Source organism: Ursus americanus, chromosome 33, assembly GCF_024610735.1.
Source record: "Ursus americanus isolate L20-20 chromosome 33, mUrsAme1.1.p, whole genome shotgun sequence".
Taxonomy (NCBI): domain Eukaryota; kingdom Metazoa; phylum Chordata; class Mammalia; order Carnivora; family Ursidae; genus Ursus; species Ursus americanus.
In genome coordinates, this window is record NC_142159.1 from 17,200,503 (window position 1) to 17,227,266 (window position 26,764).

The 26,764-nt window shown below is 46.3% G+C and overlaps 1 protein-coding gene across 10 annotated transcripts in view; it reads left to right on the top strand.

Moving 5' to 3' along the window:
- The window catches only part of UBR4 (ubiquitin protein ligase E3 component n-recognin 4), a 126,553-nt gene that overhangs the window by 59,732 nt on the left and 40,057 nt on the right, over positions 1–26,764 (top strand). For 4 of the 10 annotated variants that reach the window (XM_087858526.1, XM_087858528.1, XM_087858527.1 and 1 more), the window contains 23 exons: positions 13–153; positions 1,008–1,129; positions 1,806–1,917; positions 4,317–4,447; positions 4,569–4,746; positions 5,207–5,311; positions 5,711–5,779; positions 6,874–7,011; positions 7,822–7,996; positions 13,534–13,630; positions 14,282–14,389; positions 14,850–14,966; positions 15,834–16,043; positions 17,966–18,115; positions 19,588–19,815; positions 20,588–20,666; positions 21,184–21,429; positions 22,200–22,368; positions 22,812–22,956; positions 23,516–23,601; positions 24,321–24,408; positions 24,661–24,854; positions 26,504–26,743. In XM_087858526.1, the coding sequence (XP_087714652.1) occupies positions 13–153; positions 1,008–1,129; positions 1,806–1,917; positions 4,317–4,447; positions 4,569–4,746; positions 5,207–5,311; positions 5,711–5,779; positions 6,874–7,011; positions 7,822–7,996; positions 13,534–13,630; positions 14,282–14,389; positions 14,850–14,966; positions 15,834–16,043; positions 17,966–18,115; positions 19,588–19,815; positions 20,588–20,666; positions 21,184–21,429; positions 22,200–22,368; positions 22,812–22,956; positions 23,516–23,601; positions 24,321–24,408; positions 24,661–24,854; positions 26,504–26,743 (3,328 nt within the window). The remainder of the gene's footprint in view (positions 1–12; positions 154–1,007; positions 1,130–1,805; positions 1,918–4,316; positions 4,448–4,568; positions 4,747–5,206; positions 5,312–5,710; positions 5,780–6,873; positions 7,012–7,821; positions 7,997–13,533; positions 13,631–14,281; positions 14,390–14,849; positions 14,967–15,833; positions 16,044–17,965; positions 18,116–19,587; positions 19,816–20,587; positions 20,667–21,183; positions 21,430–22,199; positions 22,369–22,811; positions 22,957–23,515; positions 23,602–24,320; positions 24,409–24,660; positions 24,855–26,503; positions 26,744–26,764) is intronic. The other 6 variants (XM_045781979.2, XM_045781982.2, XM_045781985.2 and 3 more) reach the window with 4 other exon arrangements.

The window sequence follows — 26,764 nt, forward strand, 5'->3', positions numbered from 1 at the left end:
CTGTTCTATTAGAAGGAGTGGATGAGGGGAGAGAACCTCAGAAACAGCTGGAAGGAGACTGCTGTAGTTTCATCACCCAGCTGGTGAACCACTTCTGGAAACTCCATGCATCCAAACCCAAGAATGCCTTCTTGGCACCTGCCTGCCTGCCAGGTATCATATTTAAAGGGATACTTGAAGCCCAATCTAAGTTCTGTCTTTGAACAGGTCAAACCCTTAGCCTTTAGTTTCATTATCCATCTCTTCCTGAATTAATGGAAGATCAGTGCATTCTTCGGGTACAGGAGTTTAGCAGTGTCGCTGAGAAGTGGGATTTTCTTGTACTGTAGCTCCTCCCGTGCGGTTGAATATTTCATATAAAGAGGCATTTTTGTGTTTCTGTGTATCCTCAGTGGTAGTTAATAATTGTTTTAAAAGTATTTTGAAAGCTTGGGCAAAGCCACTTCAGAAGGTAAAAGCGAAGCATCACCTTGAGAATTGTTTTATTTCCAAGTTACTCCTGTGTTTGGCATCTGACTTCTCACTCTCCAAAGTTTAAGTGGAAAGATAATGATCCGAATAGCAGTCTAGGAAAGTAGAGTGAGCCCTGGTGCTTATTTGTGTTTGCAGGTTGCTTGGGCGGTCAGCCTAGAAGGCAGGTCAGAGGCCAAGTTTATCGTCACCTAAGGTTTGGGGATTGTGGTTAACGAGTAGTCTGCTCACCTCCTTGCACTTTTCTGCCCTGTCTTTTGATATCCAAGAGCAGACAACTCCTTACTTCTGTGATGCAGGGTATCTGGAAAGGCTTTTGAGGACCGTTTGGGAGAGGAGGAGACTGTTAATAAAGCAAATCACAAAAAATGCTGACAACCTACGTTCTCTGTGTGTGTTTTGTTCGTCTGTTTAAAAAACGCTGTGTGTGCTTGTCATCTTTTCGTTTGACCTTCATGTGGGGATAAGAATTTGCACTTTTGTTTTAGATTCTCAAGTAGCTAGAAGTTTTCCTACCATGTTTTCCTCTCCTGTAGGCTTGACTCATATCGAAGCTACCGTCAATGCCCTGGTAGACATCATTCACGGCTACTGTACGTGTGAGCTGGACTGTATTAATACAGCATCCAAGATCTACATGCAGATGCTGCTGTGTCCTGTATGTATCACTCCAGCCCCAGATAATCTTGTATTGGTCTGGGAGTGTCTAGAAAATTTGTTTTAAATAAGTTTGTTAAATTAATGAAACACAATAAACTTTTAAAGAAAGGTGTGGGAAGTAAGAGTCTTAAATGTCAATGAAAGCTTTATGATCTCACTCATTCCATGCGAGGAAAAGGTCTGAAGTGGAGGTGGATTTTGTTTTTCTTGTTCAACACTAAATCCCCAGGGAATATACTGGTGGTTGCTACGTAGTTAGTGTTACTGAAATGAGTCTGAATGAACATCATCAGGATCTATTTCCAGTGGCTGTGTCATAGAAGCTTAGCGTTAGAAGTACTGATTTTAGCACAGAGCTAGGATGAGCCTGCTTTCTGACGAAAAGCCAAAATCCATTTGTAGAGCGCCAGTGTGACTTCAGGAGCAAATGACCTGCCAGTCTGTTACCAGGAACGGAGATTCAGGGATGTGGGGAATGGGTCTTACCTGTGCCACGTCAGGAAACGGGATTAACACTGAACTTGGTTAGCGAGCTTTCAAGTGTGAGAGTAGATAGATAGGTCCTTCACATGTGTGTCAGTGATTGACCAAAAAAGAGAGTCCGTTATAGACAGTTTCATGAATAATATAAAACCTAAGCATGCTGGTTATTTTTTGTTTTTCCCCAACCGCAGGATCCTGCTGTGAGCTTCTCTTGTAAACAAGCTCTAATTCGAGTCCTAAGGCCCAGGAACAAGCGGAGACATGTGACCTTGCCCTCCTCCCCTCGAAGCAACACTCCAATGGGTAATGTGAGGTCTGGGTTTAGGCTTGTGTGTGCACGTGGTGGGGCCAGGGAGAGGGAGGTGTAGCCTTAGGAGGTATTGCTCATGTGGACCAAGGTCCTGGAAGCTTTTGTTTATGTATCCGTTGTTTTACGCTATCTTATTCCATAAAGAATTTAAGGTGGCACTTAAAAATGTATATGGTAAGTAGAATAAAAAAAATAAAATTGAGGCCATAGGAAAATAAAATATAACAGTAAAAGCAAGCCAAGGATGCAGAAAATATCTTTTTTTTTTTTTTTAAGATTTATTTTAAAGAGAGCATGTACGTGCATGCACGTGAGTAGGGAGAGGGGCAGAAGAAGAGGGAGAGAGAGAATCTCAAGCAGACTGCCCGGCTGAGCACAGAGCCCGATGCGGGACTCCATCTCATGACCCTGGGATCATGACCTAAGCCAAAATCAAAAAAGTTGGACGCTTAACCGACTGAGCCACCCAGGCGCCCCGGGTGCAGAAAATTTCTTTCATGAGATTTTTAGTGTGTCTTGTATTATTGCTAAGCGAGGATCTTCTGTTCGGCTGAAAGTGTCCTAAGAGCTTATAGCAAAAATAAGAACAGTCACAAAAATCACATGACCACAGACAAAAAAACAGCTATTTTTGAGGAAAACTATATTTTTCCTGGCATAAAAAAACTTCATTAAGGGTCCACTTTGCTGCCTAAGGAGTAGTAGCCCCAGTGGACTTAACCTACAATCCAGTTTGATAGCAAATATCACAAGAGATTTCCCTCCTGATATACTTGTGCACAAGTCGAGGGCATAACATTGAACATTTTAGTAAAAGCAGTTTTACAAAGTATCTGAATGTTAGCATTTTTTTTTTTTATTTTTTAAAGGTTTTATTTATTTGTTCGACAGAGATAGAGACAGCCAGCGAGAGAGGGAACACAAGCAGGGGGAGTGGGAGAGGAAGAAGCAGGCTCATAGCGGAGGAGCCTGATGTGGGGCTTGATCCCAGAGCACCGGGATTACGCCCTGAGCCGAAGGCAGACGCTTAACTGCTGTGCCACCCAGGCGCCCCTGAATGTTAGCATTATTATGTAACTCTCTGGTTACTTAGTTTGACAAAAATTCCAACACAAGTAACATACATAATTTTTAATTTTCCATTAGCCACGTTATAAAGAGTAAAGAGAAATACGTCTGGTATATAACAAATAAAATTTTAAGTGTAGTCAGTATGAAAAAGTATTAATGAGAAATCTTCCCTTTTTTTTTTTTTTTTTTAAAGATTTTGTTTATTTGAGAGAGAGAGAGAGCGAGCACATGAGCAGGGACAGAGGGAGAGGGAGAAGCAGGCTCCTTTGCCGAGCAAGGAGCCCAATCCCAGGACCCTAGGATCATGACCTGAGCCAAAGGCAGACGCTTAGCCAACTGAGTCACTCAGGCGCCCCGAGAAATCTTCCTTTCCGCAAATTTTTTTTGCACTGTTTTCATAGTCTAGTGGGTAGTTTACACTGAAACCACATCTCCGCTTGGACTAGCCACATGTGGCTGGGGGCTTCCTTACGGTACAGTTGCCAGTCTAGAGGAATGTGTGCAACTTGGTGATCTTCCGATAATCTTCCCTGAATATCATTTATTGACGTAAGCTTGAGTTAGACAACAGCGTGTGCCTCTTTTCTCTGGAGAGAAGCTAGAGTACGGGGAGTTGATGTTTCCAGTTTAGGCCACGGTTGCATTCTTTCACAACCCGCACAGCCCAGTGAGTGGAAGATGAGGGCTCCACCCTCTCTGACAATTAGGAGTTTAACCCTGACTTCCCACAGAAGCCAGCCTGGGCAGGACCTGTAGTGGTGTCCTTCAGCTTCCATTTGATGGTTTTACATTTCAGTTCTGGTTCTTCTTGTGAGGATTATGTGGTGTGAAAACAACTAAACTGACCCAGTTATTTTGGACAGGAGCGAAATGATACTCCAAGCTGCCGTGACATCACAGATAAACATCTCCAGTGTACTATTTTCCTGGTCTTGCTCAAGGTCTCCTGGGAGTTGGTGGGAGCTCATGGGGCCTACTGGTCTTATATTTCTCTGCCTTTGGAAATCTCTTGGGAATCCAAGGTTGTTTTTTTGTTTTTGTTTTTTGTTTTTTATTTGTTGTTTTTGTTTTTGTCACGTCATTAGCTAGGAAAGTGTTTTCCTAAGGGGGCAAGCTGTCACTGCCAACCCCATCTTCCCAGATCCCGCTGGATCCAGGAAGCGGGAGGACAAGCCTGGGATGACCTTGCAGCTTCCCTCTAAAGCACAGGGCACTCACTGCTAGCTTGTCTTGGGTTTACGTTGCTTTGTGACTTACCGAACCACATGCCGAGGGAGGCAAGAATAGGCACCTTCAGGTGACTGGGGTTTCTCTGACTCAGGAGACAAGGATGATGATGACGATGATGACGCAGACGAGAAAATGCAGTCCTCAGGGATTCCGAATGGTGGTCACATCCGTCAGGAAAGCCAGGAACAGAGTGAGGTGGACCATGGAGATTTTGAGATGGTGGTGAGTCTCTGGCAGCAGTAGAGGGGAGGCAGAGTCTCACAACTCTCCTCCGGCTCTCATTCTGTGGACTTGCAAAAGCTGCCATTTCCCATGGGACACTGACAGAGCTTTCTCTCTGCAGTCTGAGTCGATGGTGCTGGAGACAGCCGAAAATGTCAACAATGGCAACCCCTCTCCCCTGGAGGCCCTGCTGGCAGGCGCAGAGGGCTTCCCCCCCATGCTGGACATCCCGCCTGATGCAGATGACGAGACCATGGTTGAACTAGCCATTGCCCTGAGCCTGCAGCAGGACCAGCAAGGTAGACGGCAATGCCAGGAACAGAGCCGCCGGTGGCCTTGCGCAGCAGAGAGGGTTTGGCAGTTACTGATATCCAGCTGACTTAGCTTGTCCCCAGATTTGGGGAGAGGTTGATCTGGGTGAGAGCTGTTCAGAGATACAGGTGGAGAGTGAGAGGGATGTGGTGGGATTTGCCATCTGGGAGTCCCATCTCCTTATTTCCGTTAGTTTGGTCTTTGGAATTATTTCCTCCCAAAACCGTTAGAGTCCTCTGGCCCGTGTCGTGCCTGAGCTGAAGGTAGCTTCCCACCATGTCTGTAACCAAACTTGGGTAGACAGCGGTTGCTGTTGATTAACTTCCTCTAGGCCAGAGGGGGTCACATGCTGGTGAGTTGAGACTCCCGAAGGCAGCAGGTGACCAAAGCAGCGCTGTGGACGGGGTCTGGAGGGAATGCTGTGCTCACTCTCCACTTGTTTCCCAGGCAGCAGCAGCAGTGCCCTGGGCCTGCAGAGCCTGGGGCTGTCCGGCCAGGCACCCAGCTCTTCCTCTCTGGACGCAGGAACCCTCTCTGACACCACAGCATCAGGTAACTGTCCACAGCAAGGAACGTGGCTCAGGGCCCTAGGACCCTCTGGCCTTGTTTCCAGTGCTGTGAGAGTGGAACGGGCAGCTGCTTTGACAGGCCATTCTGGACTTCCTGCTTCTGCCTTTGCTTTAGAAATATGGGCGTGGAGGGCACAGTGCTGCAGCTCGGCAAAGGCGCTCATGGCTCCGCTTCCTTACACTTTGCATGCTGCCTGGCTCCTGCTGGTTCCCCAGGGAGAGGCTGAGAGAGCGGCTTGCAGGGTGCTCGGCTGTAGAGCTGCAGTGACAGCTTTCAGGGCTCTTCACCAGAGTCCGAATGTTTTAGACAAAAGAAGCAGGGAGACGAGAAGTAGAGAGAACTCATGCCATGCACTGTTTTCTCTTTATTTACAAATCAAAGCGAAGCTGCAAGAAGCCGAGTCCTGCTTCAGGTCAGCGTGGCTCGCCGTCGGGGCTCTGAGCTTGGGAGGTAGGGGTGTGTGGACAGTTAAAATGCGTAGAAACTCTTACAGACCTCATTTTGTCTTTACACTCAGTTTCTTTGCTGATCTGATAAAGGGAAAAAAAATGTCCTGAGTAGAGAGTTGGACCGAGTAGAGGAGGAGGGAACACGTGAATAATGCCCTGGAAATAACTCCTGAGGAATGGAAGGGTTGATTTAGAGTTTTCCAGAGTGCTGCTTCCCTGTATTTCTTTCTTCCTTTCTTCCCTTTCTTTCTCTTCTCTTGGGAGTGTTACCCTGGGTAGAAGAGAAAGGGAGACATTGGCTGTCCCCTCTCAACCTGCTGCCATGTGTGTCGTTTTTCTCAGTTCTCGTTAGCTGCTGTCCCCTCAGGCTTGGAGGTGGCTGTCGTGCTGTGCCGATTGTGTTCCTCATGTGCTCTGTGGCTGTCTTGGCTTTCCTCCCCTATGTATCTCATCCAGCATTTTCCTCCTGTCTCAGCTCAGCCCTGATCCTGGATGCTGTGGCTGTCTCTGGGGGATTTCCTTGCTTCATTCTTAGCGTCTGAGGAGGATGATGAGGAGGGGTGAAATTTCCCCTTGTACTCCCCTCTGGACCACCTGACCAAACAAACAGACAAACCAACAGGTTTGATTCAAGAGCTCATGATGAGTGATTTCCTAACATAAGCACAAATTAACTGATTGCAAAACGAATCTCATTAAAATTCAGAGTCCTGTGCTTTGAATGGTAATGGGTAGTTTCTGATCTCAGCAGGTGTCAGTAACACCTAGACGATGGTGGCCGTGAGGCATTCTAGCTAGAAAACTGAGCGTCCACATCACAGATTCTCATTGGATCTCTTTACTGTCTACTTGCACTATAGCGAAACAGTGAAGGAAATGCCCAGCAAACTGGGGTTTCCCACTGTCTCAGTACCGTTTGCAGCGCACCGTGTATAGTGTTTGTTCCTGTTGGTGATGAGCCAGCAAAGCAAATCTTTCCCTTTTTCCTTCGATGACAGGATATGTAAACTGCATTGTGTCCTCTGCGCTATGTGGTTTGATGCTGTCGCCCCCAGGAGGGGTTTTTTCCTGTAACAGCTCTCGTTACTCTCTTAGCTCCAGCCTCGGACGACGAGGGCAGCACGGCAGCAACTGACGGCTCTACCCTTCGGACCTCCCCTGCTGACCATGGTGGTAGCGTGGGCTCGGAGAGCGGGGGAAGCGCCGTGGACTCGGTGGCCGGCGAGCACAGTGGTAATGTGGCTGGGCAGGCCTGATCTCTTTGGGCAGGGGCAGGAACGCACTAGGAATCTCTGCCTGGGTCCTGGGGTTGGTGTCAGCAAAAGGAAGTTTTGAGGGCTCACTGAACATCTGGTGGAATTCATTTGACCTCAACAATGGAGTCTCAAATGTTTAGTGATAAGAGCTTAGATACAATGTGGTTAATGTTGGGACATTTTACAGGCAGCTTTTAATTGTGTCTTATTGGAAGAAAGCAAGGATGTGCATTATCCCAAATCAGGAGTATGGTATGACTTTGAAGTCCATCATATTGTGGTTTTTGTCCCCTCTTTTGGGGGAAGCTGTGTCTGGCAATCCTCCTAATATAGCGGGCCACCCTCACAGTCTGCCGGCTGATACGGTGGGGCTCTGGAATGAGGAAGCATGCCATTTTGGCTTGACCTTGTAAATGAGCCTGTGATTAAAAATTAGATAGGAAAATATTTTACGGAAGGCATTAAGAGTAGCTGATAATTCCTAGATTCCCAAGTCAGTGTACGTTTCCCCTGGGTTAGGAGATGGAAATTTATCAGCAGTAGAGATTGTTCTTGTAGGTGGATCTTATATACCGTAGAAAGACAAGTGGCTGCCTTGAGAGTCTGGTAGCATAGTGCTCTGGGGCCAAAATCTTGAATTCAGTCCTTATTTATTCACTTCTTCACAAAGAAGAAAAAATTCTCTGAAGCTAACAGTCGTCTCTGAACTATTGCTAACTTCAGAGTGCATTGGGTTCTGTCATGCTTGGGGATTTGATTTACACTTTTTTTAACCATTTCCCTCTAGTATCTGGCCGGAGCAGTGCTTATGGTGATGCCACAGTGGAGGGGCACCCAGCTGGACCAGGAAGTGTCAGCTCAAGCACTGGTGCCATCAGCACCACCACCGGACACCAGGAGGGAGATGGCTCCGAGGGAGAAGGAGAAGGAGAAGGGGAAGGAGATGTCCACACTAGCAACAGGTTAGGACTTGGTCATTTGCAGTCAAGAGGCTATGGGAGAATATTTCAGGAATAAGGTGATGGATCAGTTGCAGGAGGTGGAGTGATCATATAGTGTGTGTGTGTGTGTGTCTACACACACATACACGTATATATATTTAGAAATATACAGGTAATAAACTCAGCAAATGGTTCAAGATCTTAGGAAGCATTCTAGGTCTGTCTTCTTTGTCCTAATTAGAATTATGTGAAATGAATTTCAGAGAGAATAGAACGTCGTTTTTCTCTTAAGGCCCCCTGATATCCCTTAGTCACCGTAAAGTGATTGTCATGAAAATGTGTATCCTCCTGCTTAGATCTTTCTTGTTTCATCATTACCCATACACCCACTTTGTAGCATTCTGTTTACAAGTGGCACTATTCTAGGCTCAACAATGATAGCTATTACATATATGCTAGAAATGGCTCCTTGTTCAGTGTGTTTACGAGGTAACAGAGAAATAAGACAGAGCAAATACAGATTTATGTCTAGAAATACCAGTGGTAGGGCATTTGGCAAATTGAAAGTAATCTATAAAATCCTAATCCATCCCTGTCAAGAAGTTCTGGTGGTGTTTGCTACTGGATTGGTCGAGTGAATGTAGTCTTAACTGTGAGGGGAGACTGGAGAAATGCATTTGTGATCTAATGTTTGTTAAACTCGTTGAGGTCCAAGATTATCACATTAGCGCCGTGCGAAAATAATCAGCTAGCATTTTGGACTCAATGGTTTCTATCCAAATAGAAGGTCCCTGAAGCTGTCAGGCACTAAGCATTTTCTGAAGACATCAGGGAGCATCTTCCATAGAGTCTCCTAGTGCTTCACCGTCCGTTCTTGGAACATCTCTTCGATGAGGGTGACTTCTGGCTCCAATAAGTGATGATACTCTGATGGAGTCTGTTTTTTAACATCCTGCCATAAAGGGGTTTTTGCTTAATCTTTTTTTCTCTCTCTTAACAGGATTTCTAGGTTAATTCCATGTGTTTGGAGAATGTGGTGTTTGTGATTTTTTGTTTTTTGAAATTTATTTAAAACATTTTTAATCCAGTCTGCCATTGCTTGTTAATTGAAACAGTTCAGTTCATTTGTGATTAGTATTAATTACTGATGAATTGGAATTTATGCCTACCATTTATTTCCTGCTGCTTACTTGTTTTGCCTGCTTCTGTGTTTCTTTCTGTCTTTGCAGTCCTCTTCTGGGTCAATATGCTATGTTTTCATCCCTTTTTCTTTTCTTTTTTCTGCCCCTCTCTCCCACGTTTGGAGGTTGTTCACTGTTTCCAGTCTTTTGATGGTTATCCTGATCATTTCAACGTGTGCATTTAACTTACCCAAAACTCAATTTAACTCACAGCTGCATCTTCCTGCATAATATAGAGACTAAGAAGACTTGGCCCCTTCTTATCAAGTTAAGCTGTATTTTTGTGTTTTAATTCTTTTTCAAAAAAGGCTTTTGAAGCTTTCAAGGTGTTGTTGCTGTTTCATTTAGTTTACGTGGTCAGTGTGTGTTCAGATTTACTCACATGTTTACCACTTTCTGTGCTCAACATTTGCTTATGTGTGTCAGACCTTCTGTCTGGGATCATTTCTTCTTGAAGTGCGTTGTTTAGATTTTCCATCAGGGGAGGGCCACCGCTTATAAAATCGCAGATTTTCTTATTCTGAAAATGTCTTTATTCAGTTCACATTTTGTGGACATGTTTTTGATGGGTATACAGTTTTGTGCTGTTAGTTTTTCTCCCCCCAAATTGAAAATGATATCCACTGTTACTGCCAGTGAGACGTCACCTGCTGTCCTAAAATAGTGCTTCTTTGAAAATAGTGTCCTTACTGCTGCTTATAAGATCTATTTTGTCATTGTTTTTAGGCTATAGTTAGGATGGATTTCTTTTTTTTCTTTTTAAGATTTTACTTATTTGAGAGAGAGGGGGAGAGAGAGCAAGCACACGCACACGCACGATTGGGGTGGGGGGACAGTGGGAGAGGGAGAAGGAGACTCCACGCTGAGCAGAGACCCAGACGTGGGTCTTGATCCCAGGACCCCAAGATCATGACCTGAGCTGAAGGCAGAGACTTAACGGACTGAGCCACCCAGAACCACCTGTTTTGCTTAGTGGTCTTTGGGAATCTTGAATGTTTGGGTTAGTGTTTTTTATTCTAGAAAATGCTTATCAATCTTCTCAGATATTGCTTCTGCCTCATTTTCTGTCATTTTTCTTCCTGGGACTCATGTAGATGTTTTAGCATCACGTTCTGTTTTTCATGTCTCATAATATCTTTTTTTCTTAAAAAAATGTGCTTAGTTATTTATGGCTTCTTAAGGTCTATTTGAGTGGCAGGCATCAAAAAACATCAAATACAGGAGTGCCTGGGTATCTTAGTCAGTTAAGTGTCTGACTCTTGGAAGCAAGACGAAAATAGAAAAGTTCGTGTGAGATTGATATTATTTCATCTATAAATTCTTGTAAAAATTCAGCAGCAGACTCAGTTGGGTCTAGACTTTATTTAAGGGAAGATTTAAAATTATAGATTCATTCTTTAAATGATATGGAATTATTTGTTTCTTCTGTGTCAGTTTTGGTATGTTGTGCTTTTCGAGGAATTTATTTAAGTTGTTGACTTTATTGGCATAAAGTTCATAATCTTTCTTTTTTAAGATTTATTATTTATTTACTTTAGAGAGAGAGCACGTGTGCATGCACGGGTGGGAGAGAGGGGCAGAGGGAGAGTGGGAGAGAGAATCTCAAGCCGACTCTCCACTGAATGCTGAGCACAGAGCCCAGTGCGAGGCTCGATCTCATGACCCTGAGAGCGTGACCTGAACTGAAATCAAGAGTCAGATGCTGGGGCGCCTGGGTGGCACAGCGGTTGGGCGTCTGCCTTCGGCTCAGGGCGTGATCCTGGCGTTCTGGGATCAAGCCCCACATCAGGCTCTTCCACTATGAGCCTGCTTCTTCCTCTCCGACTCCCCCTGCTTGTGTTCCCTCTCTCGCTGGCTATCTCTCTGTCAAATAAATAAATAAAATCTTTAAAAAATATAAAAAATAAAAAAAAAAAGTCAGATGCTTAATCAACTGAGCCACCCAGGAGCCCCCATAACCTTTTTTTTTTTTTTTTAATCCTTTCAATGTCTTTAGGGTCTGTGGTGATGTACCTTTTTTTCATTTTTAATGTTGGTAACTTAATATGTGTGTTCTTTTTTCAAAGGTCAGTTTTGCTTGGAGTTACCAACTTTATTTACGAGGAATTGACTTTTGGCTTTGATTTTTCTGTTTTATGTCTGCTTTCTGTTTTATTTCCACTCTTAATATTTTCTTTCTCTGCCTAATAAGCTTTTATTGTACCTTATCTTTTGTGGTTTAATTTTTTGTTCTTTTTTTAGCTTAAGAAGATGGAAGCTTAAATCACTGATTTTTAAATCTTTCATTTTAAGTATATATTTGAAGCTAAATTTCTCTCTGCATTCCCGTTGAAGTCTACTTTGGCTGGGGCCCGTATATTTTGATGTGTTATATTTTTATTCCTGTTCAGTTCAGAATGTTTTCTAAATTCTATTGTAATTTTCATCTTTCCTGTAGGCTGTTGAGAAGTGTGTTGCTAAATTTCCATACCTTTGGGGATTTTCTAATTATTTTTGTTACTAATTTACAGTTTAATTTACTATGGGGAATGTACTGTGTAATTTCAATCCTTTCAAGTTTCTTGAGATGCAACTAAAATGATGTTCTGTCTTTTTAGGATTTTTAGTGTTTTTAGAAGGGCGATTTTAGGTAACCTAGGCGTGTTAGTAACAGAAGTCTAAAGTGTTGTTTGTTTTTTAAAGATTTTGTTTATTTATTTGAGAGAGAGAGAGAGACAGCAACAGAGCTAGTGAGAGAGAGTAGGAGTGGGGAGGAGAGGGGAGAAGCATGCTCTCTGAGGAGCAGGGAGCCTTCCGGGGGCGGGGGGGCTTGATTCCAGGACTTTGGAATCATGACACAAGCCAAAGGCAGGCGCTCAACCAAGCGACCCACACAGGCACCCCTAAAGTGGTTTTAAGTAAACTTTTTTTTTCAGGGATAAGTTAATTGAGCAATTGTTAAATGATTTGTTTTAAATAATATAATAACTAACTTGTTTTTACATTAAGTCACTAAAGAAAAGGAAATTGTAATTTTTGGTATATGGTTTACTTTTTCTGTTAGATTCTAAGAGTTGGAAAAGCCAGAAGTCTGGCAACATCTTGGTCCGGGTCCATACGCTGCTCATTTTGTTGACTTTTTCTTTCATACGTGTGTATTCACAAGTATGTTCTGCCAATCTGAAGATTTTCATCCATCTCAAAGCTTGCTATGTTTTATCCTGCAAGTGTAAACTGAACTGCTAAATTTGAACTTCTACTGTCCTATTATTTTTCTTTGCTGTATCTTGTACATTCCTGAGCAATTCTTACTCATTTGTGGTCCCCATATAGCTGGCCTTATTCTTTGGATGTATGCGTGAGCTTTTACGTGTGACTGTATTCTGAAGGACTGTTACTAGCGCATTCCTTTGAGTTATTTTTGGAATCATGGTCATTTATCAATCAAGTAAGGTCCCATATACTTTGATTCAAACTTTAATATTTTGAGAATACTCTGCATATCTCCTAGGATATGTAATACGTGAAAATCACTTTTTTATGCATATGTATACTTGTGGTTTATTATACACAGTCTGTAAAGTAAAATGAAGCAAGAACAGTTTATGAACTATGAGAGTGAAGCCATTAATTGATTCAGCAAGTGCGCTCTTCATCTGTGTAAGATTGTGTGTTAGGTGAGATTGCCAACCAGATTGTCAGCAGGACCCTAATTAATTCCTTTTCATTTTGGTCCTCTCTTGAATCAACATGTTCACTGCAGATCCAGAGGCACACATTTAGTAGGGAAGCCCAGCCATGTATCTGTGCCTCTGATGGAGAAGGCTTAGTTAGCACCCAGCTGAATATATGGGAGAACTCATGGGTCCAATGTGAAAAGGGTAGAGTTGAGATTGAATTTTCCACTAGGAAAAATGGTAGCCGAGTTGAGAGGGTAAAGCAGTGCCAGGCCTTCTGGGAAGCAAGAAAAAGAAAGGACTGGGTCACTGTGCAACTGGATGATGCAGACTTTGTAGATGGAGGAATCCCAGAAGATAATGGCTGGAGGCAGAATGGGACCACATGTTGGAGAAGGCCGTAGAGTGCACTACTAAAGATTTGATTTTGCTACGGAGAATAGCTAGGGCTGATTGCTTGAGAAATATTAGCTTACCCTGTAGCAGGTTTTCAGGGCCATCAGTTGTATTTTGGACTAGATTGTTCCTTTTAACAGAGTGAGATTTCTCCTTCTGTGTTGGTAGTGTTACTATTTAGGCATTTCTGAATATTTTGCTAATGGTAGGATTGTTCCTAAGCAGTAGGCTCCTTGTTTACCTTGGTGGCAGGAGGAAAGAACTATATTCTTGTGAACTAGATATGAACTAGCTCACATCTCATGTGTTTTCCTTGGCCTTTTAGGCTGCACATGGTCCGTCTGATGCTGTTGGAGAGACTCCTGCAAACCTTGCCCCAGTTACGAAATGTTGGAGGTGTCCGGGCCATCCCGTACATGCAGGTATCCCTCAGTTCACCTGGGTCTGTCACATTATGGTTGGACCATCCTTCAGCATGCTCACATCTCTCTTGTAGAGGCTCTGTAAGGCTTTGTTTGGTGTTAGGTCATAGAATAATGGCATGCAGTTTTGAACGGCAAGTTATAGCCCTTAATCCTCTAGATGAAAAGGCCAAGGGTCAGAGAATTTAAGATGTCCGCAGTCATCCAGCTAGTTGCTGACAGCCCGGAGCACGTGTGTGCCCCAGAGATTCTCAGTGTGTAGCGAGTCTTTATTAACACCACGTTGAAATGTGGTCTGGTAGCTGTTCTCCTGCTAGCTGCCTTCCTCTGAGGCAGAAAGTTCTTTGCTCTTGAGCACACTGCCCTCTGTTAAGCCACTTCGGTTGCTTATAATGTAGTTTAGTCAGTTCGTTTTGCAAACACTTTGCAAAACATTTTTTGTGATGCCAAATGTGTGGTATATACCAAAAATTGACTCTTCTGACTCTGGACACTTAAACTTCAGATACCTTGGGATATAGGACCTTTTCGTGGATTACAGTTACGATTGACAGGGCAGTCAGGAAGATTGGGATTTCTTCTGAACCCCCTGTGTTTAGAGTCGTCTTTAGGGTACTGGCACTCATGTTTTACCTCTCTCTTGACTTCCAGGTCATCCTGATGCTCACTACAGATCTGGATGGAGAAGATGAGAAAGACAAGGGGGCCCTGGACAACCTGCTCTCCCAGCTAATTGCTGAACTGGGCATGGACAAAAAGGTAAGACTGGAGAGTCCTGCCGTGTGAGAGACAGGGAGCTGAGTTCCGTTCACATCTTGTCATCTTTCTTCTAGAGGAACTTCACTTAGTTTTGTGGCAACCACTCACTGAGGGCTCCAGTTCTGTTGAGTCAACAAAAATGTTGGCAGTGCCTGCTTTGGCCCAGGCCTCCTGTTGGATCTGGACATAAATGAGGAATAGACCAAGTCTCTGCCCTCACGGACCTTTTGTAGCTCCCTAAGCTGAAAACAGTAAATTAGTTGTTTGTATCTTAGTACAGCCTCTTATGCGTATTGGGCTCTAGGTAATCCGGGTGTAGTCCTTGGGGGCGTTGGTGCCTGTTTTGACTCTGATTCCATGTGAGGAACAGTTAGTGCTGATAGGCTGGGGGGAACCTTGTTGAGAGGATGCCTTAAGCTTAAAGTAAGTGTGGGCTTCTGGGCTCTGCTTCTGCCGTCAGGACGTCTCCAGGAAGAATGAGCGCAGCGCCCTGAATGAAGTCCATCTGGTAGTTATGAGACTCCTGAGTGTCTTCATGTCCCGGACCAAATCCGGATCCAAGTCTTCCATCTGTGAGGTACTGTCGCTTTGAGCACAGGGGTGTGGGAAAGGTAAGAGGATTGTCTGGTTGGCGCCAGGGCCGAGGGCAGAGGTGATAGTTAGAATAGGCTATTGTCGTGCTAGAGGAGAAAGATTCTAAGCTGTCACCTCTTTAAGAGCAGAGCCACCACCTTTTTCAGTATCCCTTCCAAGCCCTGATCTTTGCCAGCAGTCCCTCCATTGGAGGGGTTACAGGGTTTGGAAGTTTCATTATTGAAAGGAGGGGACCGTTCTGCAAGGCGCAGGGTGGCTAAGAGGATTCCCCTACTGTGCGTTGCTATAAGGTATGGTAATAAAGCAGAGAGAAAGCAGTGTGTGCGTGGTGGAAAGGAGATTAACACAAAGCAGAGAAGGTAGAAGTGGAGGCTGAACTGCATCCAATCTTAATGAGCTTATGAGCTGTGGGGTTTGCTGGGATTTGCAAGGCTCTCCTAATGGTTTTATTTACCGTGGCTTTTCTCCCGCTTTTTTATTCATGTGATCACTTACCCCATCTCCTTTAGAAGCTGGTTTGGTGGGGGGAGTGCCTGGCAGGAGCATGGCGTTGCTGAAAAGTGCTTAGAGAGGAAAGTTTTCTCTCTCCTTCTTGAAATGGGCTGCTTTTCTAGTTGCCCAGGAAAGAAGAAAACCCGCCCCTCCTAGCAGAAGCCTCTAGCACATGTGTGTGGGCGAGTAGAGCTGGGACCTGGGGTTGGTTGGTTCTTACCATGACTTAGTTGGGGGTCTTCTAACTCAAGGGTCGAGCTCCCTCCCCCAGCGGCCCACTTTGAGACTACCGCCAGTGGGCTTCCGACCCTGCCCCCAGCGGTCTTACAAGCTCTTCTGCTCTCCCTGTTTCCCGCAGTCGTCTTCCCTCATCTCCAGCGCCACAGCAGCGGCTCTTCTGAGCTCCGGCGCTGTGGACTACTGCCTGCACGTGCTCAAATCCCTGCTGGAGTACTGGAAGAGCCAGCAGAACGACGAGGAGCCCGTGGCTACCAGCCAGTTGCTGAAACCACACACGACTTCATCCCCGCCGGACATGAGCCCATTTTTCCTCCGCCAGTATGTGAAGGTGAGGCCTTTCCCTGGACGAAGGACCGCTCCTGCCCTCCTCCAGAGCACTCTCCTCTTTGCCGTCCGGGAGTAGGGCTGAAGGAGCCAAGGGCCAGGAGCTGCAGGAGGCAGACCAAGTGCCCTGGGGGGCTTTGGTCTCGGTGCAGTTTAGCGAATAACCACTTCTTCCATCCTTCTTCTGTCCGGGTTCAGACTCCGGACAGCGTGTAAAGCAGAGGAACTGAATGAAATCAGACAGGCCTGTCCTTTCATGTTAAGCTCCTTAGAAAAAGGTGAGCAGGCACAGGCTGACATCAGAAGTGGATCATGTCCTCGTGTGTGCATCAGAGACTCCCGCTACTGTCGTCAGAGGCCCTTGAGGGAGCTAGTTTAGAAAATGGGCTTTCTGATCAGGTTGGCCAGGAACAAGCATTCCCACTTACCAGCCGTGAAGCTTGGACAAGTTCCATGCGGCTTTTGTGCGCTTCGGTTTGCGCACCTGGGAACTGAGGCTCCACATGGGGTCTGCTGTGTGAGGTCGTGGTGAGCACTGAATGACCTGACGCGGTAAAGCCCAGTGCCGAGCACGCCGGGGCCTGTCCACGTCAGTCATCGCTATTGTTCCTGTGTGTTTGTGTCTGAGCGACGGCACCAGCGTGCTCCTCGTTGCACACTCCCAACTGCTTTGACCGAGACAGGGTTAGAACAGGCATAAAATGTGAATCGCATCATGTCTTTCTCTTTTCTTAACCCTTTGCTGGTTTTCTGTAACTTCTAGGCCAAAAAGTTGAGGACCCAGCTATCTACTTAACTCTCTAGCTGTGTCACTACTGCCCCCCAGCACACATGCCTTGTGTCCCATGCCTTGCCCCAGATGTGGCACGCTGCCTTCCTACTTGTCCTGCTGAACTTCTCTCCCTCTGCATCGCTTCCTTCCCCTCTAAGCTAATTCCTAGTCCTTCAAGACCCAGCTCACACACTGGGTCCTGGGAAAACCCTCCTCACCATGCACTTCCTGCTAGCAGGTCAGATTGAGATGGCCTTTCCCTGGGTCCCCAGAGCCCCCTGTGCACACATGTGGAGTCTTCTCCTTGTTTGTATCCCCAGTTGCCTAGGAAAGACCTGATGAGTAACTGGTGATTGGATAGGTGAGACACGTTGTGCCTCAAATTCTTGCGGGCTCTTCCCGGGGGACCATGCGGCCTGTAGGATAGCTGCTGCTTCCACTGTCTTCACACCCCTCAGCTCCCCGTCCTCTGTGGGATATGTGTTAAGTGATCCTAGCCACCCTAGTTTCTGTCTTTTTAAAAGATTTATTTATTTCGGAGAGAGAGAGAGAGAGCGCAGACACATGCTTAACGTACACATGCACGCATATGGGTGAGGGGAGGGGCAGAGGGAGAGGGAGAATCTTCAAGCAGACTCCCCACTGAGTGTAGAGCCTGAGGCGGGCCTCCATCCCAAGACCCTGAGATCATCACCCGAGCTGAAACCAAGAGTCAGCTGCTCAACTGACTGAGCCAACCAGGAGCCCTGCCTTGGTTTATTTAAATGTTTCTTGTTATCCTAGAAGGTTTTGGTTCTAGGGAATAGACCTGCATCTCTCACAGGAAGTCAGAAATCCTTCATCACCACTGTTTTTCCCATTTTTTCCCATTAGAAGTTTAATTTTTGTGTAAGCAGAGTACAGTCAGTCCAGGGGCAAAACCCACAGAGTGAAATGTTGGAACTTTTAAGACAAGTGAGATCTGTGTCCACTGGAGCCTGGGGCCTTGCTGGGTTTAAACCAAGCTGTCAGGCAGTGATGGCTCCAGCTTTGAAAGGTACCATTTACCAGCTCCAATATAAGCTATGCCTAATGAGCAGTAAACCAGCCCTTTTCCTAATTGTGGCTGTGGACAACTGTCCGTCACAGGTTCTTACGTGATTTTCTCCCCCCAGGGTCATGCTGCTGATGTGTTTGAGGCCTATACCCAGCTTTTGACAGAGATGGTCCTGAGGCTTCCTTACCAAATCAAGAAGATTGCTGACACCAACTCTCGAATCCCACCTCCTGTCTTTGATCATTCGTGGTTTTACTTTCTCTCAGAGGTAAGTGAAGGCCTCAGGCAATGTGCCATTCAAGGAGAGGACACATCAGCTGTGACAGCTTTTTCCTTTTTTTTTTCTTTTTTAGATTTTATTTATTTGAGAGAGAGAGAGAGTGCGTGTGCAAGCACGAGTGAGGGGGTGAGGAGCAGAGGGAGAGGGAGAAGCAGACTCTCTGCTGAGCAGGGAGCCCAATGCGGGGCTGGATCCCAGGACCCCAGGAACATGACTTGAGCCAAAGGCAGATGCTTAACTGACTGAGCCAGCCAGGCGCCCTGGCTTTGATGGCCTTTATGGCCCCCTTCGGTCTTCACCCTCAGGAGGTGTTCCCCACCCCCCAGCAGCGCCACTCACGCCGTGGAGGTCTTGCCCTGGGTGTACTGTATGATGAAGCTGTAGAAGATGGCTGTCAACACAAGCCGTGGCTTTAGTTTCTGATTCTGTACATTTGACTCTTTCTGCATATCATGGTAAGGGACAAGTTTAATAATTTGAGCTCTGTCTGGAAAACAGAAAACACACTAGTTAAATTACAGAGAAATTTTAATATAAGGAATTGGTTGAACAGCCATCGAAGAACCAAAAAGAAAAATAGGAATGTTGAGGTAACACAGACCGTAGATGCAGGCAGCAGCCGCCAGCAGCCCTGTGTCTGAAGAGGAGTCAACCTTGTGGGCCTGAGGCAGGGTGCTGCTTCTGCTACCCCAGGAGCTCTGAGGGGATGCGATGCAGTTGATTCTGGAAGTACGGAAAGAAGCTGATGATTAGAACCAACCGTAGCTGGTTTGTTCTTGAACACTGAAGAGCTGATGGAGGCTGCCTGAGTGAAGGCCTGCTGCCAGAATAGCAGGCAGACAAGAAGGAGCCAGTGTTTTTTCCTCGCGCCCTCTAGTGTCCCTTTTTGTTCCTTACTGGCAGGACCTGAGGGGGAGCCAGCTGGCAGAGAAGCAGAAGTTAGTGCACTTCTGGGCCGGCCATTACAGAACAGTGTGTGGCAGGGTGGGTTTGGAGGCAGCCAAGGGACGGTAGCTTTACGATCAGCTGCCGTCATGCCATCGCAGCAAGCTTGAGATTCAGGTGGGAAGAATGACCTGTTAGCAAATCCCAGATGACCATTTCAGGTTGTATAGATGGAACAGCCCAGCCTCTTCCCCACTTCTCTGACCTGAAAGATCCTGAATAGGTTTTCCTGACCGTTTCATTCTGGGCGGGCTAGAGTGGAGGCCAGCTTCTCTGTAGATTCCAGAGCACTCCTAGGAGGGGAGCGGGAATATTGCTGTTTTCCCCTCTTTGACAGCTTGCTGTCTCCTGGCCCCTTAAGGAGTACTGAATTCTCCAGAGTCTAGCTTGGCCAGGAGGAAATAGCTTGGTTTGTGTTTCTTACCAGTTTTTAATAATAGTTCGTGAAGACCTGGGGACCCACTGCTGGCACAGTTCCTGAGTCATTGACGCTTTGTGTTGCCTTTCCTCTCAAGTACCTGATGATCCAGCAAACTCCATTTGTGCGCCGTCAAGTCCGCAAACTTCTGCTCTTCATCTGTGGGTCAAAGGAGAAGTACCGCCAGCTCCGGGATTTGCACACCCTGGACTCCCATGTGCGTGGGATCAAGAAGCTGCTGGAGGAACAGGGGATATTCCTCCGGGCAAGTGTGGTTACAGCCAGCTCAGGTTCTGCCTTGCAGTATGACACGCTCATCAGCCTGGTACGAAGGCCAGGGGGCCGATGGGGCCGGGAGAGGGCACGTGATGAGGCTCAGCCGGGTAGGCAATAGGTTGGAGTAGTACAGGCTTTTATATATTCAGAAAACGTCACAGCCACAGTTGAGCTCAGGGTGGATCCATATGCTCTATGTTAAGTGTAGTTGGCTTCAGGATCTGTGATTTCCCCTTCACCATTCCCTCTCCCACCTGGTAGTGGTTCCTCCATTATGAGGAGGAGTGGCTTGGGCTTCTTAACCTGTGTCATTGGCTCATACGGATAGGATCGACCTGGAATTTGCCAACCTCTGATTTTTGTCCTTGAATACTAAAGAAATGATGTGTCTGAAGATAAATTGTTTGGACTTTGGGGGAGCAAACAATATAATGCGTGGGAGCCTCTAGATGAGAACTTTTTTAGTATTATATACTCTTAAACTAATGTCCTTATTATTGTGCTTTCAGCAAAAAAACGTAAACTGGGAGGGGAGGAAGAAAAGAAAAGAAAAAAGTAAACTGCATTGTAGTTTCCCGTCATGGCCTATCTTTCTGGCTGCATTACTGAGTAGTGTGAAGGGCCTCTGCAAACAAAGGGCGTTTGTGTGGTAGGGGCTGAGCGGAGGAGGCTCAGTAGACCTACAGTGTGTGGGCCTTGGTCCCAGGTTCACCAGGGCACTGGATCAGCAGCCTTGCACAGACCCTTCAAGGCAGCAGGTGTGGTACGGTGCGGGCTACTTGGTGGTGGTACTCAGCTCTGGTGATTGGTTTCCATTTCAGATGGAGCACCTGAAGGCTTGTGCCGAGATTGCTGCCCAGCGAACCATCAACTGGCAGAAGTTCTGTATCAAAGATGACTGTAAGCAGTGCAGCGACTTTCTGTGGCTGTTGTTCATTCATTCATCTCTTTGAGAACTGTGTATTGAGGACTGTTTATTGAGGCCAAGCAATGAACTGGATGCCAGAGATGAGGCTCTGAGCAAGACACCTAGATAGAACTCGGTCTAGCTGAGAAGAGAAGTCAAAACTTCAGAGTGATAAGGGTCATAGATAGAATTTGGGGTGCTGTGAGGGCACAGAGCAGGAGTCGCTGACCTCCAGATTGTGGAGGGAAAGCTGAAGAGGAGCCTGGGGCGTCTAGAGAATCATCTTAGTTGAAGAAGTGGGGGCTGTGAGCTGATCTTTAGGTAATTGTTAGGACGTTTGCCAGTTCATTCCTGCAGAGGGCGGGAGTTCTGGGCAACATCTGGCAGAGAGGACTCGGAATGCAGGCTGGTGGGGAGGGGGCGGTGCTGGCCTCGTGCAGACACGGCTCCCGCGACGCGTCCGTCTAGTGCATTGGTCTCTGAGCTGAGCCCCGTCTCCTCTGCCTGCAGCCGTCCTGTACTTCCTTCTCCAAGTCAGCTTCCTGGTGGACGAGGGGGTGTCCCCGGTGCTGCTGCAGCTGCTCTCCTGCGCCCTGTGCGGCAGCAAAGTCCTTGCCGCCCTGGCCGCCTCGGCCGGCTCCTCGAGTACCTCCTCCTCCACAGCGCCTGTGGCTGCCAGCTCCGGACAGGCCCCGACGCAGTCCAAGTCGTCCACGAAGAAGAGCAAGAAGGAAGAAAAGGAAAAGGAGAAAGAGGGTGAGTGTCGCTTTCTTGTCTTGGTGACCAAGTCGAGGTGTTCTCATTTCTTTTGGATCGCATGGCTTATGCTCCTCTTTGGAAAGGGCTTTTATTCTGATTTACTAGGACCTACAACTCTGATGCCCTCCAGTGTCTTGTTTTGGTTTCATTGTCAGTTACACCTTGAATGTGTGGCTTCCCGTACCAAGGAAAGGTCAAAGTGCACTAAACGGTTTTAGTAAGCCGAGTTTGTATTTCTGTGGAATAATAAATGACAGTTGCCATGTGGGGAGGTTGTCAGCGTCAAATGATGCTTATAAACGTGCGTCGTAAACTGTTAAATGCTCTCCGTATGGAAGCTATTTTAGCTGACTCCTTACTATCAGAAAGGCAAAAGCCTTTCTACTTCACTGCTTTTCATGGTCCTTGCAGGCCTGGGACGGGTGATCGGGGGTGGGGAGCAGTGGAGGTGGTTTACCTTCTCCCAATTAATTATTCAGCGAGCTGTTTTGGGTAGCAAACCTCTGAAGGGAAGTGCCTCAGTGTAAGGCCTGTGTCGGCACTTTAGCCTGTGCTTTTTTCGTAGCATTATTATCGCGTGTCTCGTATGGGGCTGGCCTTTGTTCTCCAATAAACCAGTGACAGTTGTTTTCAAATTAGAACCATTTAGTTGAAGAAACTCTTAGAAATGGACAGAATCCCCTCCCTCTCCATCTGGTGGCACTGGCTGTAAGACCCTAGAGCACGCGTCCTGTTCTCCAGTCCTCAGTTCTTCCCTGATCTTGCAGGTGAGAGCTCAGGCAGCCAGGAAGACCAGCTGTGCACAGCTCTGGTGAACCAGCTGAACAAATTCGCAGATAAGGAGACCTTGGTTCAGTTCCTGCGTTGCTTCCTGTTAGAGTCCAATTCTTCCTCGGTGCGCTGGCAGGCCCACTGTCTGACCCTGCATATCTACAGGTAGGGTCCCGGGCTAAGTTTCAGTGGTCTGCATGGGTCCAGGAGACGAGTGGTTGATGTAGTTCCGTCTTGCTTTTGTGTTGTTACACACTCACGGTCACAGTGTCAGTATTTACATCAGCCTGGATCCTCTTGATTTACAGATGTCTGATTATCTGCCTTTAGCCATTAATCTGATGTCATAAGCAAGAGATGATCGCTTTTCCTCTGAGGGGGCTATGTTTAGAAGTTTGTAAAGTGACTGGGCTTGACTCTTTAGGCCACTTTCTGAAGATAGGAAAGGGCTGAGCTGCACCTGTTAGGATCTACTGTCGAAAGTGCAGAATGATTCTAGTTTGTGGGATAGACATATCTACAGAAATAGTACCTGGGCCTTGTTTATAAATAAAAGGAACCTCAGGGTTTTCTACTGCTTGGTAACATGAATTGTTCTTTATCTACAGAAACTCTAGCAAATCTCAACAGGAACTCCTGCTAGATCTGATGTGGTCCATATGGCCAGAACTCCCAGCCTATGGTCGTAAGGCTGCCCAGTTTGTGGACCTTCTAGGATATTTCTCCTTGAAAACCCCACAAACAGAGAAGAAGGTAACAATGATGTATGGTCAGAGGGGCTAACTTGCCATATTTGGCCTTTTTCCCTCTTGCGTTAAGAATGGTATGACCAGCCCGCGTAAGGGGTGCATATGTGAAATCTCTTTAGATGTATGTTAAGCACAGGCACCATGTGTAACACACAGATAACATACACTAACAAATAAGTACAGGCTGAATTTGCCTTAGCCAGCAGGAGATCAGGTGGGGAGGGCAATGCAGCCCATTAAAGTTGCTTTAGGAGAGAAGGTGTCCCCCTGGTTTTCCTGGCAGCCCTGATGACATTCCTAGAAGTGTCTCTGCAGTTGGATAACTATTTTATGATTTCTCCATGGGAATAAAAATTACCTTCATCCACAGGGTCTGAAAAGATGGCTGTCACAAAGACTGGAAACTTGTAGGAGTTAGGCCCAGCTTTGCATGACTCTGCCTAGGGGCTGAGAAGCTTGGTACTTCTCGGGCAGTATCAGCTAGACAGCAGAAGACAAAAGCCTTTTCCAGTAAGACTTTCCCTTGGGTTTTAACTGTGGTCTTTTATTGACTTCTGTTTCAGTTGAAGGAATATTCACAGAAGGCTGTGGAGATTCTGCGGACCCAAAACCATATTCTTACCAACCATCCCAACTCCAACATTTACAAGTGAGCTTGCTCTGCTTGCTCCCTGCTTGAAGCTCCAGCAGCAGTCCCAGTTGCTCTCTCCGCATCGGTTGGCTCTTACATAGGAATCGATACACCTCTGTCTAGTTGGTCTTTGAATCCCTCCCTCATAGCTGGGGCCTTGCACACATAGGGTACTCAAAATAAACTGCTGAATTAGCTTTTAGTAAGCAGTCATTTGAGAACGTCTCTAATTTTTGAGTGTCAAAGTCTAAATCAGGTAAGATAAATTTACAGGAAATGGCTATATTAAGAAAAAACTTTTGAGCAAGAGTATTTATTAAACAAGCAGTTGTTATTTCCCTGGTTTAATAGTGACTGTTCTTTTTTTTTTTTTTCTTAAGTTCATTGAGGTATAATTTATATACTACAAAATTCACCTATGTTAAGTTACAACTTAATGATTTTTAGTAAATTTAATTGTGACTTTCCTCGGAGTCAAATTTTAATGTCACTTTTTAAGATTCTTCTGATCTCAGAACAGCTAGCTCAGAAATAGGAAGCATCTGGGGTGGATTGGTTGACATTCACTTCCTGTGACTTCTAAGCCCTGTTGGGATTTCTCACTTTCTTCTGTGTTCTTACTAGGGTGGGGCTCGCTTTAGGGAATGTTGAGCTGTCACTCATTCGTGGCTTCTTTGTGAAGCTCAGTGCTTTCTGAGATGAAGACTTCCTTATGCTGAGACTGGTTTCTTCCTTAGCACCTTGTCTGGCTTAGTGGAATTTGATGGCTATTACCTGGAGAGCGATCCCTGCCTGGTGTGTAATAATCCGGAGGTGCCATTTTGTGTAAGTGCCGTCTTTAACGTGGGTGATCGTGAGGCTGGCAGGGCCAGTGGGTTTCTTGTTTCCAGAGATTGAGTGTGGCCACATAGGTGTTCGGTCACCAGTGGTATGAATGCTTACCTGCCACACTTACCACCTTAAATAGAAACTTCATCCATGGATGAAGAGTGGGTTACAGTGCTCAGTTTTGAAGAAGAAAGGATGAGCCAGTGGCCTTGAACTGATACAATGTTTTGTGTGTACTCCTGTGTTTAGTATATCAAGCTGTCTTCCATTAAAGTGGACACGCGGTACACCACCACCCAGCAGGTTGTGAAGCTCATCGGCAGCCACACCATCAGCAAAGTGACCGTGAAAATTGGAGATCTGAAACGGACAAAGATGGTGCGGACCATCAACCTCTATTACAACAACCGAACCGTGCAGGCCATCGTGGAGTTGAAAAACAAGTATGGTCTCTTCCAGACTTGGGGAGGGGCAGCTTATCAGGCTTAACACCAGTTGTTGGCTTTGATGGCTGGAATGGGGTGAAGCAGCACGTCCCTAGAGGTCTGGTATGTCCTCTTACCCACTTGGAGTCATGACTGAGGACAAGAGTGAAACGCTGTTCCTAAGGGTATTGACAAAGGTTCTTCTAAAATCCTGTCCGATGGAGCCTGTGGGGTCTAAGGAAGCAATTCAACAGCCTGCCTCAGGAGGGGAAGCTGAGTGAGGGGACTTCAGGCTTCTCCTGCCCATGTTAATGAGGGCAGTTCTAGTTTTATAGAACACCTGTGTTGGGAAGTAGTTGTTATTTCTTGGGTTAAGATGCTCTTTGCTCACGGCACAGACAGTATCAAGAAGCTTCTCTGGTACACAGTCCTTCCATTTCTGCCCCTTCCCTCTCTATCTGCCAGTGTTGGAGCTTTCTAGCTCGTGTATCCCAGTGTCTGAATGGGGGTAGGTCGTATGTGGGCCAGAGAAGGCAGTGGCATGGGGTAGAGTGTTGACTTCCGGAGACAGCGCTCTTGTCGAAATCTCAGCGTTGCTGTTGGGCAGAGGACGTGGGGAGGTGAGGTTTAAATAGTAAGATGCTGTTCTGCACAGAATGGAAGTACTGGTATTATTCCGAGAGGCAGAGTACAGCTAGAGTTTACCACAGCAAACGGAGCTCCACCTGCAGGAAGTTTTCTTGAGGAGCAGTTCACACTGGTGATCTGCAAGTAGAAGCTGCTCACTGGGATATCCCACTCCCTTCTGGAGGAGGAAGGGGATTGAATCTTCTGTTGTGTAGTCAGTGCAGCAGCTGGTGAAACTCTGACTCTGCTACAAGACCGTGGGTTCACACCCCGGCTCTACCACTTCTCTCTCGACATGGGAGAAGTTGTGCAGCCTTGCTTTCTTTAACTGTACAATGGAGATGAATCCTCTCTCAGAGTGTTTTTAAAGGATTAGAATGAGTTTAGTTATGTAAAGTGCTGAGAACAGAGCTTAGCACATAGTGAGTGCCCAATAAATATTACCTGTAATTAACGTAATTATTCTAAATTATTACATGCCTTTTCTTTTTCTGTCTCTGCTTGTCACATGTTACATGGCACCTCTTGGGATTACAGGCTTCAGGGTGGCATACTTTTAGAGTAATAACTTCCCTTGATACCTACTTCATTGTTTTTCTAGAATCTGAAAGAATTTTTTTTTTTAAGATTTTATTTATTTCTTAGAATGAGAGAGAGAGCATGAAAGCGGGGAGAGTCAGAGGGAGAAGCACACTCCCTGGTGAGCACAGAGCTTGGTGTGGGACTGGATCCTGGGACTCTGTGATCATGACTGAGCCAAAGGCAGTTGCTTAACCAACTGAGCCACCCAGGCGCCTCTGAAAAAATTATTTTATATAACATCTTAAAGCACCTGTGTGTTATATCCTTTTTTATAGAGAGTATTTTTAAAATTAGGTTACTGTTACTGGTCAGATCTCCTTTTCTTAGAGAAACCACTTCACTGCCTTAGAACACACGGGGACAGTCTTGCTCTTCGTTTCCTCAGACCGCCCTCACCGAGGGCTATGTGGGTGGCTCTCAGGCCGTCCCCCCCTCTGAGCTGCCACCATCTCTTCTAGGCCGGCCCGCTGGCACAAGGCCAAGAAGGTTCAGCTGACCCCTGGGCAGACAGAGGTGAAGATCGACCTGCCCCTGCCCATCGTGGCCTCCAACCTGATGATCGAGTTCGCGGACTTCTATGAGAACTACCAGGCCTCCACAGAGACGCTGCAGTGCCCGCGCTGCAGCGCCTCCGTCCCCGCCAACCCGGGGGTCTGCGGCAACTGCGGGGAGAATGTCTACCAGTGTCACAAGTGCAGGTGAGGGAGGGAATGGCGCCC